This window comes from Arctopsyche grandis, chromosome 13, assembly GCF_051622035.1.
Source record: "Arctopsyche grandis isolate Sample6627 chromosome 13, ASM5162203v2, whole genome shotgun sequence".
Taxonomy (NCBI): Eukaryota; Metazoa; Arthropoda; class Insecta; order Trichoptera; family Hydropsychidae; genus Arctopsyche; species Arctopsyche grandis.
The window spans coordinates 9,868,183-9,883,283 of record NC_135367.1 but is presented as its reverse complement, the minus strand read 5'-3'; the positions used below and the strand labels follow the sequence as shown (position 1 = coordinate 9,883,283).

The window sequence follows — 15,101 nt, the reverse complement described above, 5'->3', positions numbered from 1 at the left end:
ACGCGGACGCGTCTCGACGCATCCGCGGACGATACAGAAAAGTTCGAACGTTAAAAGAAGCGCGCGAGTGGCAATGCGGAAAGCTATCACGATTCGAATAAAGCGCGCTGGTAGGAAAGCTCGTGATTGGCGGACGGACAGGAGGAGAGGGAGCGGTGCGCATGCGCGGAGCGGATTCGTCCGTGGAGGGGGTAAAGTGGTGGTGGTGGTGGTGGAGGTGGTGGTGGTGCAGTCAGTGTTGCGGCGGCTGTCGCCGGCGGCGGGTGTGGTGCGTGCGCGAGTGTGCGGGCGCCGGCCGGCGATGCCGTCTAACAGCAACATCGTGGTGGAGTGGCTGCGATCGCTGCAGCTCGCGCAATACGCCGAGAGCTTCATCGACAACGGGTACGACGACCTCGAGATATGCAAGCAGGTCGGCGAGCCGGACCTGGACGCGATCGGCGTGCTCAACCCTCACCACCGCCAACGGCTGCTGCACTCCGTGAGGACTCTTCGCGAGGAGGGCGCAGCCTCCGTCTACTTCACCCTCGAGGAGGCTGCGGCCGCCGCCGTCTCGGGCTCCGGCTGCGGCTCGGGCTCCGCTTGCGGCTCGGCCTCCGTCTCCGTCTCCTCCTCCGACTTTGACCGCGTCGTCGAATTCAAAGAGCGCGAGCGCGACCACGAGCGCGATCGAGACCGAGACCGAGACCGGGACCGGGACCGGGACCGGGACCGAGACCGCGACCGAGAACGCGATCGCGACCTGCCCAGGGGTCTCGAAGCGGCCTCTGCCAGGTATCGCGACGAGTATGAGGAGGGCAAGGCCGAGCTGGTCAAGATCCCTAGGGTGCAGCTGAGGGTGCTGCTGCGTGAGCAGCTCGCCCAGGATGGCATCAGGCTCAGCCTGCAGCCCTATTCTACCACGGTGAGTGACTATGCTTCCTTCCACTCACATACATACACACATACATAACTTCCACAACTTTCTCGACCGACGACTTCCCCAAAACAAGTGCCAGCTGATGTTGAAAGTTGAAGATTGTATTACATGTTGTTGCATTGCACAAGACAAAAGCTTTGAAGTATTTTAACCGGGTACGGGTCACTGTATTGAAAGTCGAAAGCCGAAAGATCGAAAGGAATGTATGCATGGTAAACGACTATTTCACATATTGTCATAAAAATCGCGAAAAAACTTGGTTTCTATGCTTCCTTCCACTTACATACATACATAACTTCCACAACTTTCTCGACCGACGACAAAACTTCCCCAAAACAAGTGCCAGCTGATGTTGAAAGTTGAAGATTGTATTACATGTTGTTGCATTGCACAAGACAAAAGCTTTGAAGTATTTTAATCCGGTCTGGGTCACTGCATCGAAAGCCGAAAGATCGAAAAGAATGTATGCATGGTAAACGACTATTTCACATATTGTCATAAAAATCGCGAAAAACCGTGGCTTCTATGCTTCCTTCCACTTACATACATAACTTTCTCGACCGACGACAAAACTTCCCCAAAACAAGTGCCAGCTGATGTTGAAAGTTGAAGATTGTATTACATGTTGTTGCATTGCACAAGACAAAAGCTTTGAAGTATTTTAACCCGGTCTGGGTCACTGCATCGAAAGCCGAAAGATCGAAAAGAATCTATGCATGGTAAACGGTACTATATATGTTTGTATGGTAATACTAGCCGCTCTTCATATGAATGCGTGGTAAACGGACTATTTCGCATATTCTCATAAAAATCGCGAAAAAACTTGGTTTCTATGCTTCCTTCCACTAAAAAACATACATAACTTCCACAACTTTCTCCACCGACGACAAAACTTCCCCAAAACAAGTGCCAGCTGATGTTGAAAGTTGAAGATTATATTACATGTTGCATTGCACAAGATAAAAGCTTTGAAGCATTTTAACCCGGTCTGGGTCACTGCATCGAAAGCCGAAAGATCGAAAAGAATGTATGCATGGTAAACGGTACTATATATGTATGTATGGTAATACTAGCCGCTCTTCATATGAATGCGTGGTAAACGGACTATTTCGCATATTGTCATAAAAATCGCGAAAAAACTTGGTTTCTATGCTTCCTTCCACTTACATACATACATAACTTCCACAACTTTCTCGACCGATGAGAAAACTTCCCCAAAACAAGTGCCAGCTGATGTTGAAAGTTGAAGATTATATTACATGTTGTTGCATTGCACAAGATAAAAGCTTTGAAGCATTTTAACCGGGTCTGGGTCACTGCATTGAAAGTCGAAAGCCGAAAAGAATGTATGCATGGTAAACGGTGCTATATATGTATGTATGGTAATACTAGTCGCTCTTCATATGAATGCGTGGTAAACGGATTATTTCACATATTGTCATAAAAATCGCGAAAAAACTTGGTTTCTATGCTTCCTTCCACTTACATACATAACTTCTACAACTTTCTCGACCGACGACAAAACTTCCCCAAAACAAGTGCCAGCTGATGTTGAAAGTTGAAGATTGTATTACATGTTGTTGCATTGCACAAGGCAAAAGAAGCATTTGACTGCCTTTGATGGGCATTTTAACCGGGTCTGGGTGCACTGCATCGAAAGCCGAAAGATCGAAAGAATGTATGCATGGTAAACGGTACTATATATGTATATGTAGGGTAATACTATCCGTTCTTCATATGAATGCATGGTAAACGGACTATTTCACATATTGTCCTAACAATCGCGAAAAATCTTGGTTTTTCGACTTTCGATCAAGTCACTTTCGATGCAGTGACGGCCACCGATATTAACCATATAGTCAGTCACTGACTCGTATAAGCTCGTTTAAAACATTCACTAATTCATATTTCATTATAAGATTTATTGGCATTTATCTGCCTACAGCACGTGATAGTAATCCGCATACAGCACGGTCAAAGAATTTAACCCTTAAAGCCCTCCACATCGCCACCCCTCGCTTTCGTCGGGCAACGAGATCGTTGTCCAGCAATATTGCATAAGAACAACCGCACATCAATGAGCGATATACCAATTAGGGATTGCGATATACCGGCAAACTTCATAAACTGGTAAACGGTAAATGATTTTTCCTACTACCGGTATTTGCCGGTAAATGAAAAATTGCTTTTATTATAAATTTATTTTTTTACCTAGATTGAATCGTAAAGCTTTAAAAATAAATCTCAGGTGAATGTCATATGCATTAAATTTAATTCACATTCGAAATTCGCACTTGTTCTTAAACCTCATTTGGCTCTTTCACCTTTTCATCTCACTTGTTTTTGTATGTATGAGCCGTTATATTTATGTCAATATGCAATATTCTGACTGTTTAATTTCTTGAAAAGTGCAAAAACAGCTGATTCAAGTTGTATAACTATCTCAAAATAAAAGCCCAAAGCTTTCTTTTGAAGAAAATTTGTAATTTGTAAAATTTTTACTTGGATCGCGATGAAAGCCTGTTCAGATTGGTCTCATAATATCATAGACGCTTATAGATTAACATATTCTAATTTGGGTACAACATTGATTCAATTTTTTTATGAAATTACAAAGGTCATGTTTTCAAGTCTTTGAAATTTTTGAATGTTTTTGTATGTTGTTTAGTTTTACTAGAAAAAAGTGTGAGTTATAAAAGTTCGTAAAACTTATCAGTAGAAGTGCGTAAGTAGCACTATTTCGTTTGTTGGGAAGTTTTATTCTTAACTTAAGTTGCAAAAAAGTTGTAAAGCCGTCTACTTGTCATTTTGACATATACATATGTAGTTCCTTTGTCACATTGAAAAATTGTATTCTGATTTTAAGTTTAATTTAAAAATGACATTTTTATACTGACTATATATATATTTGTCAAAAACAGCTGATTTTGATGTTGAATTATGCGCCTTGAAAACTTTTACCTTTTTATCGAACTTTCAAGCTTGAAAATTCACAAGCTCGTTAAAGTTGTGGTCTGTTATGTGTCATGTCGTATAATACATCATATGGAGATTTTTCTTTGTCGGAAAAGTTAGATGCAGTGTAACTTTCCGTCTCTGGATAAATTTTCTATTCAATTTATTTACAACCATTTATTAGACTTCTGTATTATTTGGATGAGATTTCATCGTATTTGATCTTTGATTCGTTTATTTTTATTTCCATTCGAAACAAACTCGTGCAGGTGTTTTAAATAAGAGGCGCAAACTTTATAGTCGTCCATTATGGGAATGATGTTTATCACAAAGTGGTTTCGTGATGCGTTTTGACCGTTTATGAAACGATGTCTCCGTCTGTATGTGACTAAACTTCTTTCTTATCAAATATCTACATCGAACATCACCCACACGTCGATTTTATCAGTTTTAATTATGAAGCATACCATCAGTGGTCTGACAACTCGGTCCATTCTTTAACTTTGGGTATATACTTATTCCGTGTGACGTTCTTTAAAGTTTCAATACGGAAAACTTTCAGAAGTTTTCCAATAGCAGTCTTCGTATTATCAAAGTTCACGTTGCATCTGAGCTTATGCTTTTTTTTCATACAAACATATAATATGCTGGAAATCTTATTTTTAAATCGTATATGTGAATTATCACTTGTTTTATTTGCTTGAGTTAATTATGAAGCGTTGATAAGTTTATCAGTGCGGTACTTTTGACTGTTTTAGACAGAATTCTTCAATGTGTTATCTCATACAAAACGGCATAGCCGAAAAGAAACTTGTCTTCGTTTCTTTTTCTACCGTTCAACATTTATGTCCGGAGTAACAGTTACGTTGTCGTGATTGTTATAACCCACATAGATTCCGCGCTTGGAAAAAAACGAGCTCGATAGAATCGTGATTGTTATTAAAATTAAAACATATTCGAACCACTTTTGTGAGTCTGCGACGACGTGAAAAAGTTGAAGTATGCGAAAAATGCTGAAAGTAAACGTTCGAAATGTGCAATTAAAGTTCATAGCCTAAACTCGATGATTACCTTCGCTGTTATGATTACGGTCGATTTTCGACTTTTTTTTCGGTTCGTCTTCTAAAACATAATAGCATTTCCTTTGTCGAATCTCGTTTGGACGCTAATGGGTTTTTACATAATGGAGTTTTATTCTCAATTTTTTCGCCGTGTAATCACCGTGCAAATATCAAGGCTGTGCGCTCATCACCATAATCGTAAATTGATCGGCGGTGACTATCGAATAGGCCGTTTTTTAAGTCGAGACGATTTATTTACGAATTTAAATTTAGCAAAAAAAAAAAACTAGAACATACTCAATCGACGGACTTGAAATTTTGTTCGAAAAATGTTCGCAACCGCTTACACTACATTACACGTGTTAACAAATTTATAGATGGCATTACGAATTTTATTTCCTTTATATACATACAACGTATGTACATATGTATTATATTTTAATGAATGTAAAATAAATTTTAGTTACCTACATACATATATAATAATTGTTTAAAATGATTATTGCAAAAAATTACCTTAGCGATTACACACACACACACACACACACGTGCTATACATTCAAGGTTATCGTTTCTGTTTTAAAAACACACATTTAAATATACGGTCGATAAAAAACATTTAATTTTGCGTCATCGCTTTATATTATAATAAAAACATACTTTAAACAATTCTTGAATGATAAGTGTTTATACTGCTTAAGATGTCATCTATACATTTAATTTTGTTTAAATTTTTCACGGATGTCTATCCAAACTAAATGAAATTTGTATTTATTTTCAAACTCATTGAAAAATGATATGATTAATTAACTGTTTTATTGAAATACACCCATTCCTCTATTTACGCAGTAGATACGTGTCACGAAACATCGCGTTTTTCTTTTGATTTCGGCGTTACAAACGTCATTTACTATTATTTCATCCCGAATTGACCATCAGCTGACTTCTATTCATCGTATATGACATTTGAAATCAATTTAAATAAATTGTTAAATCGCCTTTTCTCCAGGCACTTATGTCCACTATCCTTTTCATACTTCTCATCCACGTATTCCGCTTCCTGTTATGCCCTTTCCTCATTATGCCGAGCATTCAGCTTTCCATACTTCTTTGAGTGCATTTAACTTTATGTAGCATCTTGGAGTTCAATATCTAAGTTCACGTCCATAAGTGATCACTGGCAAAACGCATTGATCGAAAATCTTTTTCTTCAGGCAGAGTGGCATTTTTGATTTAAAAACAACATTCATTGATCCAAATGCACTTCAACTCATTTTCATACGTTTCTTTATTTCTTCTTCTTTACTACTGGATGTTTATTATTTGACGTAAATATAAATAATTATTTACCACTTCTACGATTTTAACATCTAATGAAATGCCTGGCCTTCGTAAATTAAATGATCTTCTTTTTGTCTAGAAAGTTCACTTATAAACAGATGAAATATCAATTTGATTATATGTAATTTTATAAAAATACTTTAATGCTACGTGAGATACAATGAAAGGGCTTTTCAAATCGTTGCCCTCCACTTGGAATCGAATTTTGCTAATTAACCCTACATCCGAGATTTGCATCTGAACGCGTCGGGCAGGGCCGGGCGCGGGTACCTATCTGGATATCAGGATTAGTCGATGGCGATGTGTTTGGATATTAGATAATTATATCGGCAACGGCGAACATTCGTCCATTAGATCGGATCGTCGAGATAAACCCCTCATTGGAAATCTCCCGGATAACTTTTAGCCCCCCGTCTCTGGGCACGATTTGGAGGAAATTCGACTCTCGCCAGGTCGACGTACATATTCTCCCAAATGTGGCCGATACAATTGAATTATTTTCGGTCGTTCTATCTCGCATATAGATGACGGATTATCCCACGTCTTTTTTTCCGTTTTTTTTGTCTTCATCTCGTTCGTTCGACTGGCCGGTTTTAGGTTCTGTTATTGTGCGCGCCGTTGGTCCAATTACTGGCCCATTAGCCGGTGATGCGTTACATCCTCAATACGCCGCCGGACAGGTGCGAATGAATGAAATTCCACGTCTTGGCTTTGGGTAAAGATCGTAATTAAAAACTGGAGGTGGCGATTCTCGACCCTGAAAGCCGACAGCTTTCGAAACTGTCGGTTATGTGATTGCATCGAGCGCGATCGAGCTTTATCTCGGGACGCGTTGCATTAAAAATAATTACTTTACTCGATATTGCACTCGTGTTTTGCTATCCTTTTGAAATGCACATTTCTTGTTCGGCTTTATGCGCAAAATTTATCTTGTTTACACGCGTGCATGTTGCGCGATAAGTAAGTCAAACAAAGCAGCAAATGCACTGTACAATGTTGACGGTGAACTGTGTAGGTCTTGGGACGTGATGTTTTAAAGCAATTCGCTTTATAATAAACTCGAATTTACCATATATAAAAGGGCTAAAAATTCATACGAGTATATGTACATCTGCGCGTTTCACAGGATACGTGAAAGTAAGTAACTATTTATTAATACGTATGCTTAACCTTTACGCTACTGATTACAAGATGCAATATTGATTTTCAATATTCTCGTGACATTTTGTTATACAATTTCAAGTTCTGTTTAGTGTTCTTTGTTCGTAGTTTTGATTATAATATGCTGCATCGTTTTATCTATTATTTAATGTCGGGTAACTAGATCAGTAGTACATAGTACTAACATAAACTTGAACTTCCATACATCCGCATTTAAACACATCCTGCTTCGTTTAAGAAGGATGCTTTCTATCTCAAGATTTATTGACTGTCTTCCTATGTGCTTGGGTGTATTTATTATCTTCATTTAATTTAGTTGGTATTTTTTATTCTCGTTTGAATTTACTACAAATAAATATTTGAAATGTTCGACAGTGTAAGCAAATTTTTTTTAAAATTCGACCATTCATTAAAATCTTTAGTACAATGAAATGCATATAATCTGATAAGCTTTAAACATTATTTTAAAAATGCAGTTTTTTGCACATGTGTTCATTGATTTTCATGGCGAAATCATTATTTCGCTGAAAGCTTATTTTATGAAATATACGCAACTACACACATACATATATGTGTAATATACCAGGGAGACTCGATGAAAATGATAATGCTACTTCTTTTTGACCCAGGTCGCCGCCAAAAAAATATTTTGACTAAAATTTCATATAAAATGTTGTATTCCAAATATTCTAACACTCGATGACCACAATCGAATAGTAATCTGAGCACATTCAAAACTTAAAAGACGTTTAATGAATTGGCTTTTTATCTAAAATCACCCTAAACTTGGAAAGAAAACATTATTTGAACTATTGACCCTACGCACTTGAGGATAGATAAAATGACTAAATGAAGGAACTCAGCTTAAATGAATAGTCACATGTTAAAATTTTATAGTTTTTTGACATACATATGTATGTACATGGTTTTAGCATTGCTAAAAGCAAATGTTGCTGTTGACAGACAAACACGGGTTTTGCAAAATCAAATATGTTGAAGAGGATGCATTATGAAATTTTTTATAAAATATAAAAAAATACATCATTATTTCAACAAGTAAGAATATTTCTTAATTATTATTTGATTTTTTTTATAAATATTTGAACTACCAATATTAGGATACAACTTTCTTTTTTAGTATGGAAAAAAGCGGGTGGGGGGGGGGGGGGTTGTAAAAATTAAACACCGACCTGGTTCTTTTTATTTAGCACTACACACACCACTGCATATATTCATAACCAAAATAAATACCTTTAATATTTCAAGTATAAGTAAAGATTGTATACCTATCTACTACATATGTATATAATATCCGAAATTGAAACTTCAAAACATCCTCTCACTCTATCTATGGGTACAATCTACAATATTGAAAGAAAGCGTTTTATCGCGTGTCTCACCGTCATCTTCGAAAATATGCGGAAGGGTCTATCGCTTATGTACCTACATACCTATAAACGCACACTTTTTTCTCTATTGGGGTGGTCGGGTGGGTGTTTTTCGCGTATACCGCGATTATCCGTTGCTTATATTTACCGGTCGGGTCGTAAAGTTCGATCTGAAACAGGGGTCGGCACATGAATCAAGTCGGTCGTAAACGGTAAACACACACACACACATACTCGGGAGTCTTTTCGGCAGTGGGCAAGATCCTCTCCTGGTGGTGGTTCTGGTACATGGGTCGAATGTGGCATGATTACAGCCTATAAATGTCCGCTGCAAGGGAGAGAACCGTAACGAGTTTGAACGTTTCTTACAATACGTACAGTCTGTGGTCCTCTCTCTCCTAGCCTCGCATCGGCCTCTGGAAACCAGTTCTTGACGACTCTGAGGCCTCTTTTTATTCCCTTCCGTTCCACCTCTCTTCTTGCCTCCCCCTCTTTGGGTAGACACTGCGCGTGCGATGCGCCACGGAATGCAATTTATTAATTGTAAACAAACCGGTGTTCGAAAATCTTATTGAAAAAGTAGCGGGCGGTTGATGGGTTTAAGGTAGCTTATCTAGGCGCGATGGCCGCCGGCTAAACACTTCGTCAATAGCCAATTCTTACGGTTGTTTCTATTGTACTGGGACACTTCCGACACGGTCGATCTCTATTCATGTAGGTGTTGCTATTTAATTGTATTTTTTTTGTTTAAAGAGATCTGCCGGCACAATTGTCTGTCGTAGGGTTGATAGTTACGATATATGTATGCATGACACGAATCGTGTCGTAACTAGCGATTTTACTTAGTCATACTATTTTGGCATTATTAAGCAAATAGGTGACTGGAAAAATGCACTCGAGATAGTTGCACTCTCGAGACATCCAAACTTTCAAAGATGTTTCAGCAATAGAATTTGATAAAAAAGCGACAAGGGGTATTTGGATGTTATCCGAGGGTACTAACCTTTTTACTTTATTTTTTGTGGAATTCTATTGCCCAAGTTCTTTTTGAGCGCATTTGAAAATTGTGACTTCTAGAAACTGCGCTACTAGTGCAACTTAGTGAATCTTTCCGGGAACCAAGAAAATAATATATAGTGTGAGAAATATAAAGTTATAGGCGTTTAAACAATTAAAATCTGAAAAAACAAGAGGGGGGGGGGGGGGGGTTGGAAAGTCAAACTTATAACAAGCGGCGTGGACTAGTGGTTAGCATATTATGCTTTCGAGCATAGTGGTTACGGGTTCGAGTCCCACTAGAGTCGCACTGCTGGTCAGATCTTGGTTTGTGACTCCAGGTCGATCGTTTCCTTTTAGAGTTTGGCAATTTTTTTGTTTCCTGTAAAATGGTCGCTTTTATATTTTACCGGCATAGGGGGGGGGGGGGGGTCAGCTAAAATAGCGTTGAAGTAAACTATTATTTCCAACATTAAGCTAGAGAAGTTTAATCATTAACGAACTTATTAAAATTCAGATCGGAGTCTTATGTCAGATCGAAGTGATGACAGCTGACTACCCATACGCGGCTTTCTACCGCCCCTTTATAACCCAATTAAACAGTGGTAAAGCTACCTTTGTCACTCTCATTTACTCTCATCTCATATAAACTCAATATTTTATTACATTCTCATATTCCTTTTTTAATTCACTAATAGTTTTTATTTGATTTTTAAAAGTAAAATTGTCCATTTACGTATGTACATATTATCTATGTTCACAATACATCTCGAGTATATTTTAATAGTTACTACCCCAGCGATCATTGTCTATTTAAACATATTATTATTCTCGCTAGTATTTATGATGGTATTTTATTTTAATGCAAGTATTAACGGCATAGTACCTGTAGAAAGAAACCCTGGAAAAATTATTTTGAATTCCAAAGCCATAACATCAATGAATAGTTCTAATTCATACTATCTTGTAAGATGTCGACATGCTTTGATTATGACCGCTTAGCGTGAGATTTTGTGATACATTTCTACAAAAACGTATGAAATTTTTGCGGGATATGGAAATGTAATTATCAATATGATTTTGAATTTTCATTCACTATCGGGAGTTTGTTTGCTTGCAAACTCGGTTTTATAATAATCTAATATGTATATATGTTCGTAGCTCTATTACTTGTTCTCACTCACCGTTTTAAAATTTTAAATCAAAAAATTTCATAAAAATAAAATTTCAATGAATTTTTTTATTATTGCCACAATGTTTTATTTTTATTATATTTCAAAGTCTTTATTTAAGCCGTTTACATGTTTATTATAGTATCTCGCAAACAAAACTTTGTAGTAACAAAACTCACATACAATAAATCACGGTTTGTGCAATCTTGATATCGGTTAATTTCTTTATATTTTTTTCTTTCAATATATTGACCTCTCTTATCGTACCATCATGTCTGTTTACCTTCATACAAACAATACATCAGTTTATCTATAGTACATACATATGTAAAAACATATTTACAAAGGCTTAAAGGTATACAGACAGTTATATACATACATATGTATGTATGTATATAGTGTAAAAATTCGGTGTATTCAACTAGCAAAGTTTCACGTGAAATGTCAATTGTTCATGTCGTGATCATTATTTTGTCTTACATTGTCGTGTCGTTGCTAAACGTCGTGTCTAACAAATAGATATAGCAACAATATCGCAATCGTGCCATTGAGCAAAAATGGTATTAAAAAAAAAACATTCATAGATAAAGTAATAGTCACTTTGACTCCCCATATATGAGATATTGATTTGTTATTTTCCGGTAAAAGTTGATCGATCGCTTTGTAAGTATAAATTGAAACTTCCTATTGCTGTGGTATTTAATGGTATACGAAAGAGCTTAACATCATCATGCGTTGACGATACAGAACACTTAAAAGTATGTTTATGGCTGCGGTTATGGCTCGAAAAAAAGTGATCGCGCAGAATGTGCTTCTTTCGGTTGTAAATCAAGTTTATGTTTCGTTGAAGGTGAGAAAAGGGATGGAAAGTTCTTAGACAAAGGGGTGATAAAGCATCGCGCGTATCATAAAATTCTTACATATATACAACCTAGGTGTGTGTATAATAACGAAAATTCTTATTAATCTTTGCTTTATTTATGTATGTATATGCAATGTGTGTAATGGCGTTATATGCGGGTAAGTATCCCGGGAAATATATTATTCATCGCTTTTCTTTGATTTTTCAAGGAAGATCAAACGAATTTTTTAGAACAGAATAAAGAGTACATTTTCAAATAGAGTTTTTCAGATGAGGTATTTTTAGAATATCGGCATTTTGTAGTGGCTTAAAATGAAGAAATTCTTGAAATTCTAAAAGGCGTTGGCCTACACATATGTACATATGTTTATGTACATCTACATATGTCGTAATATTTTATAAGAAGCTATGAGACAAGTCTCGATAGAAACTTACGAGAAATATAACTATGAAATATAGTGATTATTCTGTGGAATTTTTTGATTCAGTTCCAGTTATATAATTTTTTTTATTTATTTTTTTATTTTTTAATAATCCGTTTACCATATGTTTTAACTGTTTGTTTTTGACAAGCTTTTTGTAAGCTTCACTATGTTAGTTCAGTGACAATCCTGTCAAAAAAATGTGATCTGATGTTGAAGCAGCGACATACAGCGGTTAGCTAACATTGAAGTAAGCTAATGTCTCTGACATGAAGCTAATCATTGACGGACTCATTAAAGATCGGAGCGATGGCAGTTAGCTATCTATACCCTTCTTTCTACCACATTAAAACAGTGGTAAAGCTAAATTTTCATTCTCATTTATTTATTTTTTCTTTGTCTATTATTTGACTACTTGGATATATGTACATATATATTATGGTTACATCTTACATATTATGCCACATATTCGAATTTTTATCTATAACTCAATCAATACAAATGTGAAAAAATATATTTCGCTTAAATCAGAAGTCCAATTTGGGGGTTCAGTTAATGAATTCAAAACAGTGTTTGTTTTATGACGTGGATAGGCATATATTTATTTCTCAGTTTGCTCTTATGACCCGCGGTGCCTATTGGCTGATTGCCTCCGAACAGGATCATACTTTATGACCCCTGCGAGTGTACATACATGTGTGCGTATTCAATCAAAAGATCGTGACTGTTATAAATTATTCATGGGAATTCGGCGAACATTAAAAACTTCAATTGAAATTTATTTTACGAGCGATTCCAGCACATAATTGCCGTTTATCGCGTCGCCATTTATCAGGGCGTCTCGACTTACGCGGTCTCTCGGGATATATATATTTTTTTATCCCGAATAGAGGAGTCGAGATTTGAAAACCTTCCGAATTACGCCGTCGTAAATCGCAGGTGAGGTTACTAGCGGCTGATTATCCTGGAGAATCTGAATTAGGATACGGACGATCGATATAGTGAGATTCGGTATTCTCCACCATAAACTTTTCACTTATTTTTATACTGAACGTTAATAAAATCAGTTGGAGTTGAAAATAGAGCGGAAATTTTTTATGTCGAAAATAAAATTTCAACAAAAGTTCATAATTCACTTTGCTAGTTCACTTCATCAGTAGAGGAAGGATATGACAGCTATGTACGTAGCTTTCGACCATAAATCACGAGCGCTGCCTTGTCTCAGACCAAACTGATAAATAATCAATATAATGAATTTATTCATTAGACACTTCATTCAATCTGTAATATATTGACACGAAAAGCTAACTGGATTATTTTAAAATGAAATTTTTATTATCAATTTAATATAAAATATGATATATGTACATACATACATACTGTCTTTGTTTCATGAATCATGACTAAAATTTTCTTTAACTCGAAAAACAAAAACATTACAGTATGAACAGACTATTATGATTGAATCCAGTCGATGTAGTGTTCTTTCTGCAGTATCAACTTCATTGAATTGTCTCACTGTTTATTCCTCCGCGTCATGTGTTTAATGAATTGAAGAATTAGAAACTGATATACATATATTTCAGAGTTAGTGAATTAGGTTCATATCATACAATTCAATTACAATAAATTCAAATCGTTGTCCATATTGATATTGTTCACTCTGATTAGCGAAGTTCAGAAACTGGAATCGGCCCTACCTGAGGTATTGGTAGTGGTAATGGATTGCTATGGTATGGTCTGCCAAGCTGTTCGCTTGCACGGACTCGTCTTTTCAAATTTACTCGTCCCTTGAAACATTGATGGAATTTCCATTAAGAATATTCTGATTTGTGTCTATCAAACATGATTCTTTACACAACAAATCGGTGCGGAGCGCGTGGAAACAAATAAAGAGTATTGCGTTCTCGATCGCTTGTTCGACAAATCATTCAGAAGATTAAGTTGAAGACAAACAAGATGTTATTAAGAAAGGTAGGCTACTTAGGATATTTTTGCTAGCACAAAAATGAAAAATTATACTCATCGCTTCAAGACGGATTATTATATAAAAAAATTGTCCATACAAATGTCCTCTGTTTTAAAAGTCACGGTACGCCACTGGTTCATATATTTGTCTAGTCTAGTCTGATCAGCTAAATACACTTACAATAAAACTTAGATATCTCTGGCAATCTAATTTTGTAACGGATGGAGCTCTACGAATTTTTATACTACTACTTTTTATTGGGTTCAATTTATCAAGAATTAACTTATATATAACTATTAGAGCACAAGTTGTTTTTAGGTTCAAATGTAAACGATTAAATGAGCATTCAAAATACGTACATATACCAAATTGATACCGAACTCCTGAAACTCATTGGATAGCATATATTATATGTATGTACATATGTATGTAGCATATATCAGAGCTTCTCACATGGGTCACTTTCTCTACTATGAGTACTTTCATATTGTAAAAATGAGTCATCAAAGAATTGTTTCCTTCGATTTAAAAATAAATATTCAGTTAATAACACAAAGCTTATGCTATTGCGGGAAACGTGCTCAAAGAGTATACGTAACAGTTTGTGGATAGAGCACGCCTCGTAGTAGCACCTGAGGCTTGTACATGTGTACTTATAATATGTGAGATCGTTCAGCTTATCTTAATTATATTTATGTATAGTTAATGGCAGGATCTGACGGCATATCTCAATCGTCGATCTAACGGGTTAACGTCGTATAGAGGCAAAAATTTTGCGGTTTAAACTCGCATTATCGATATCTTTAGTGGGACATTTTGGGCATTTAACGCTTGTCAGCACAGTATCGCCTGGCG

At 36.5% G+C, this 15,101-nt stretch overlaps 1 protein-coding gene across 2 annotated transcripts in view; it reads left to right on the top strand.

The window, feature by feature from the left end:
• The first annotated feature begins 231 nt into the window (after positions 1-231).
• The window catches only part of LOC143921097 (uncharacterized), a 378,172-nt gene continuing 363,302 nt past the window's right edge, over positions 232-15,101 (top strand). The window contains exon 1 of one of the 2 annotated variants that reach the window (XM_077444224.1): positions 232-904. In XM_077444224.1, the coding sequence (XP_077300350.1) occupies positions 302-904 (603 nt within the window). In that variant the 5' untranslated portion in view covers positions 232-301. The remainder of the gene's footprint in view (positions 905-15,101) is intronic. The other variant, XM_077444225.1, reaches the window with a different exon arrangement.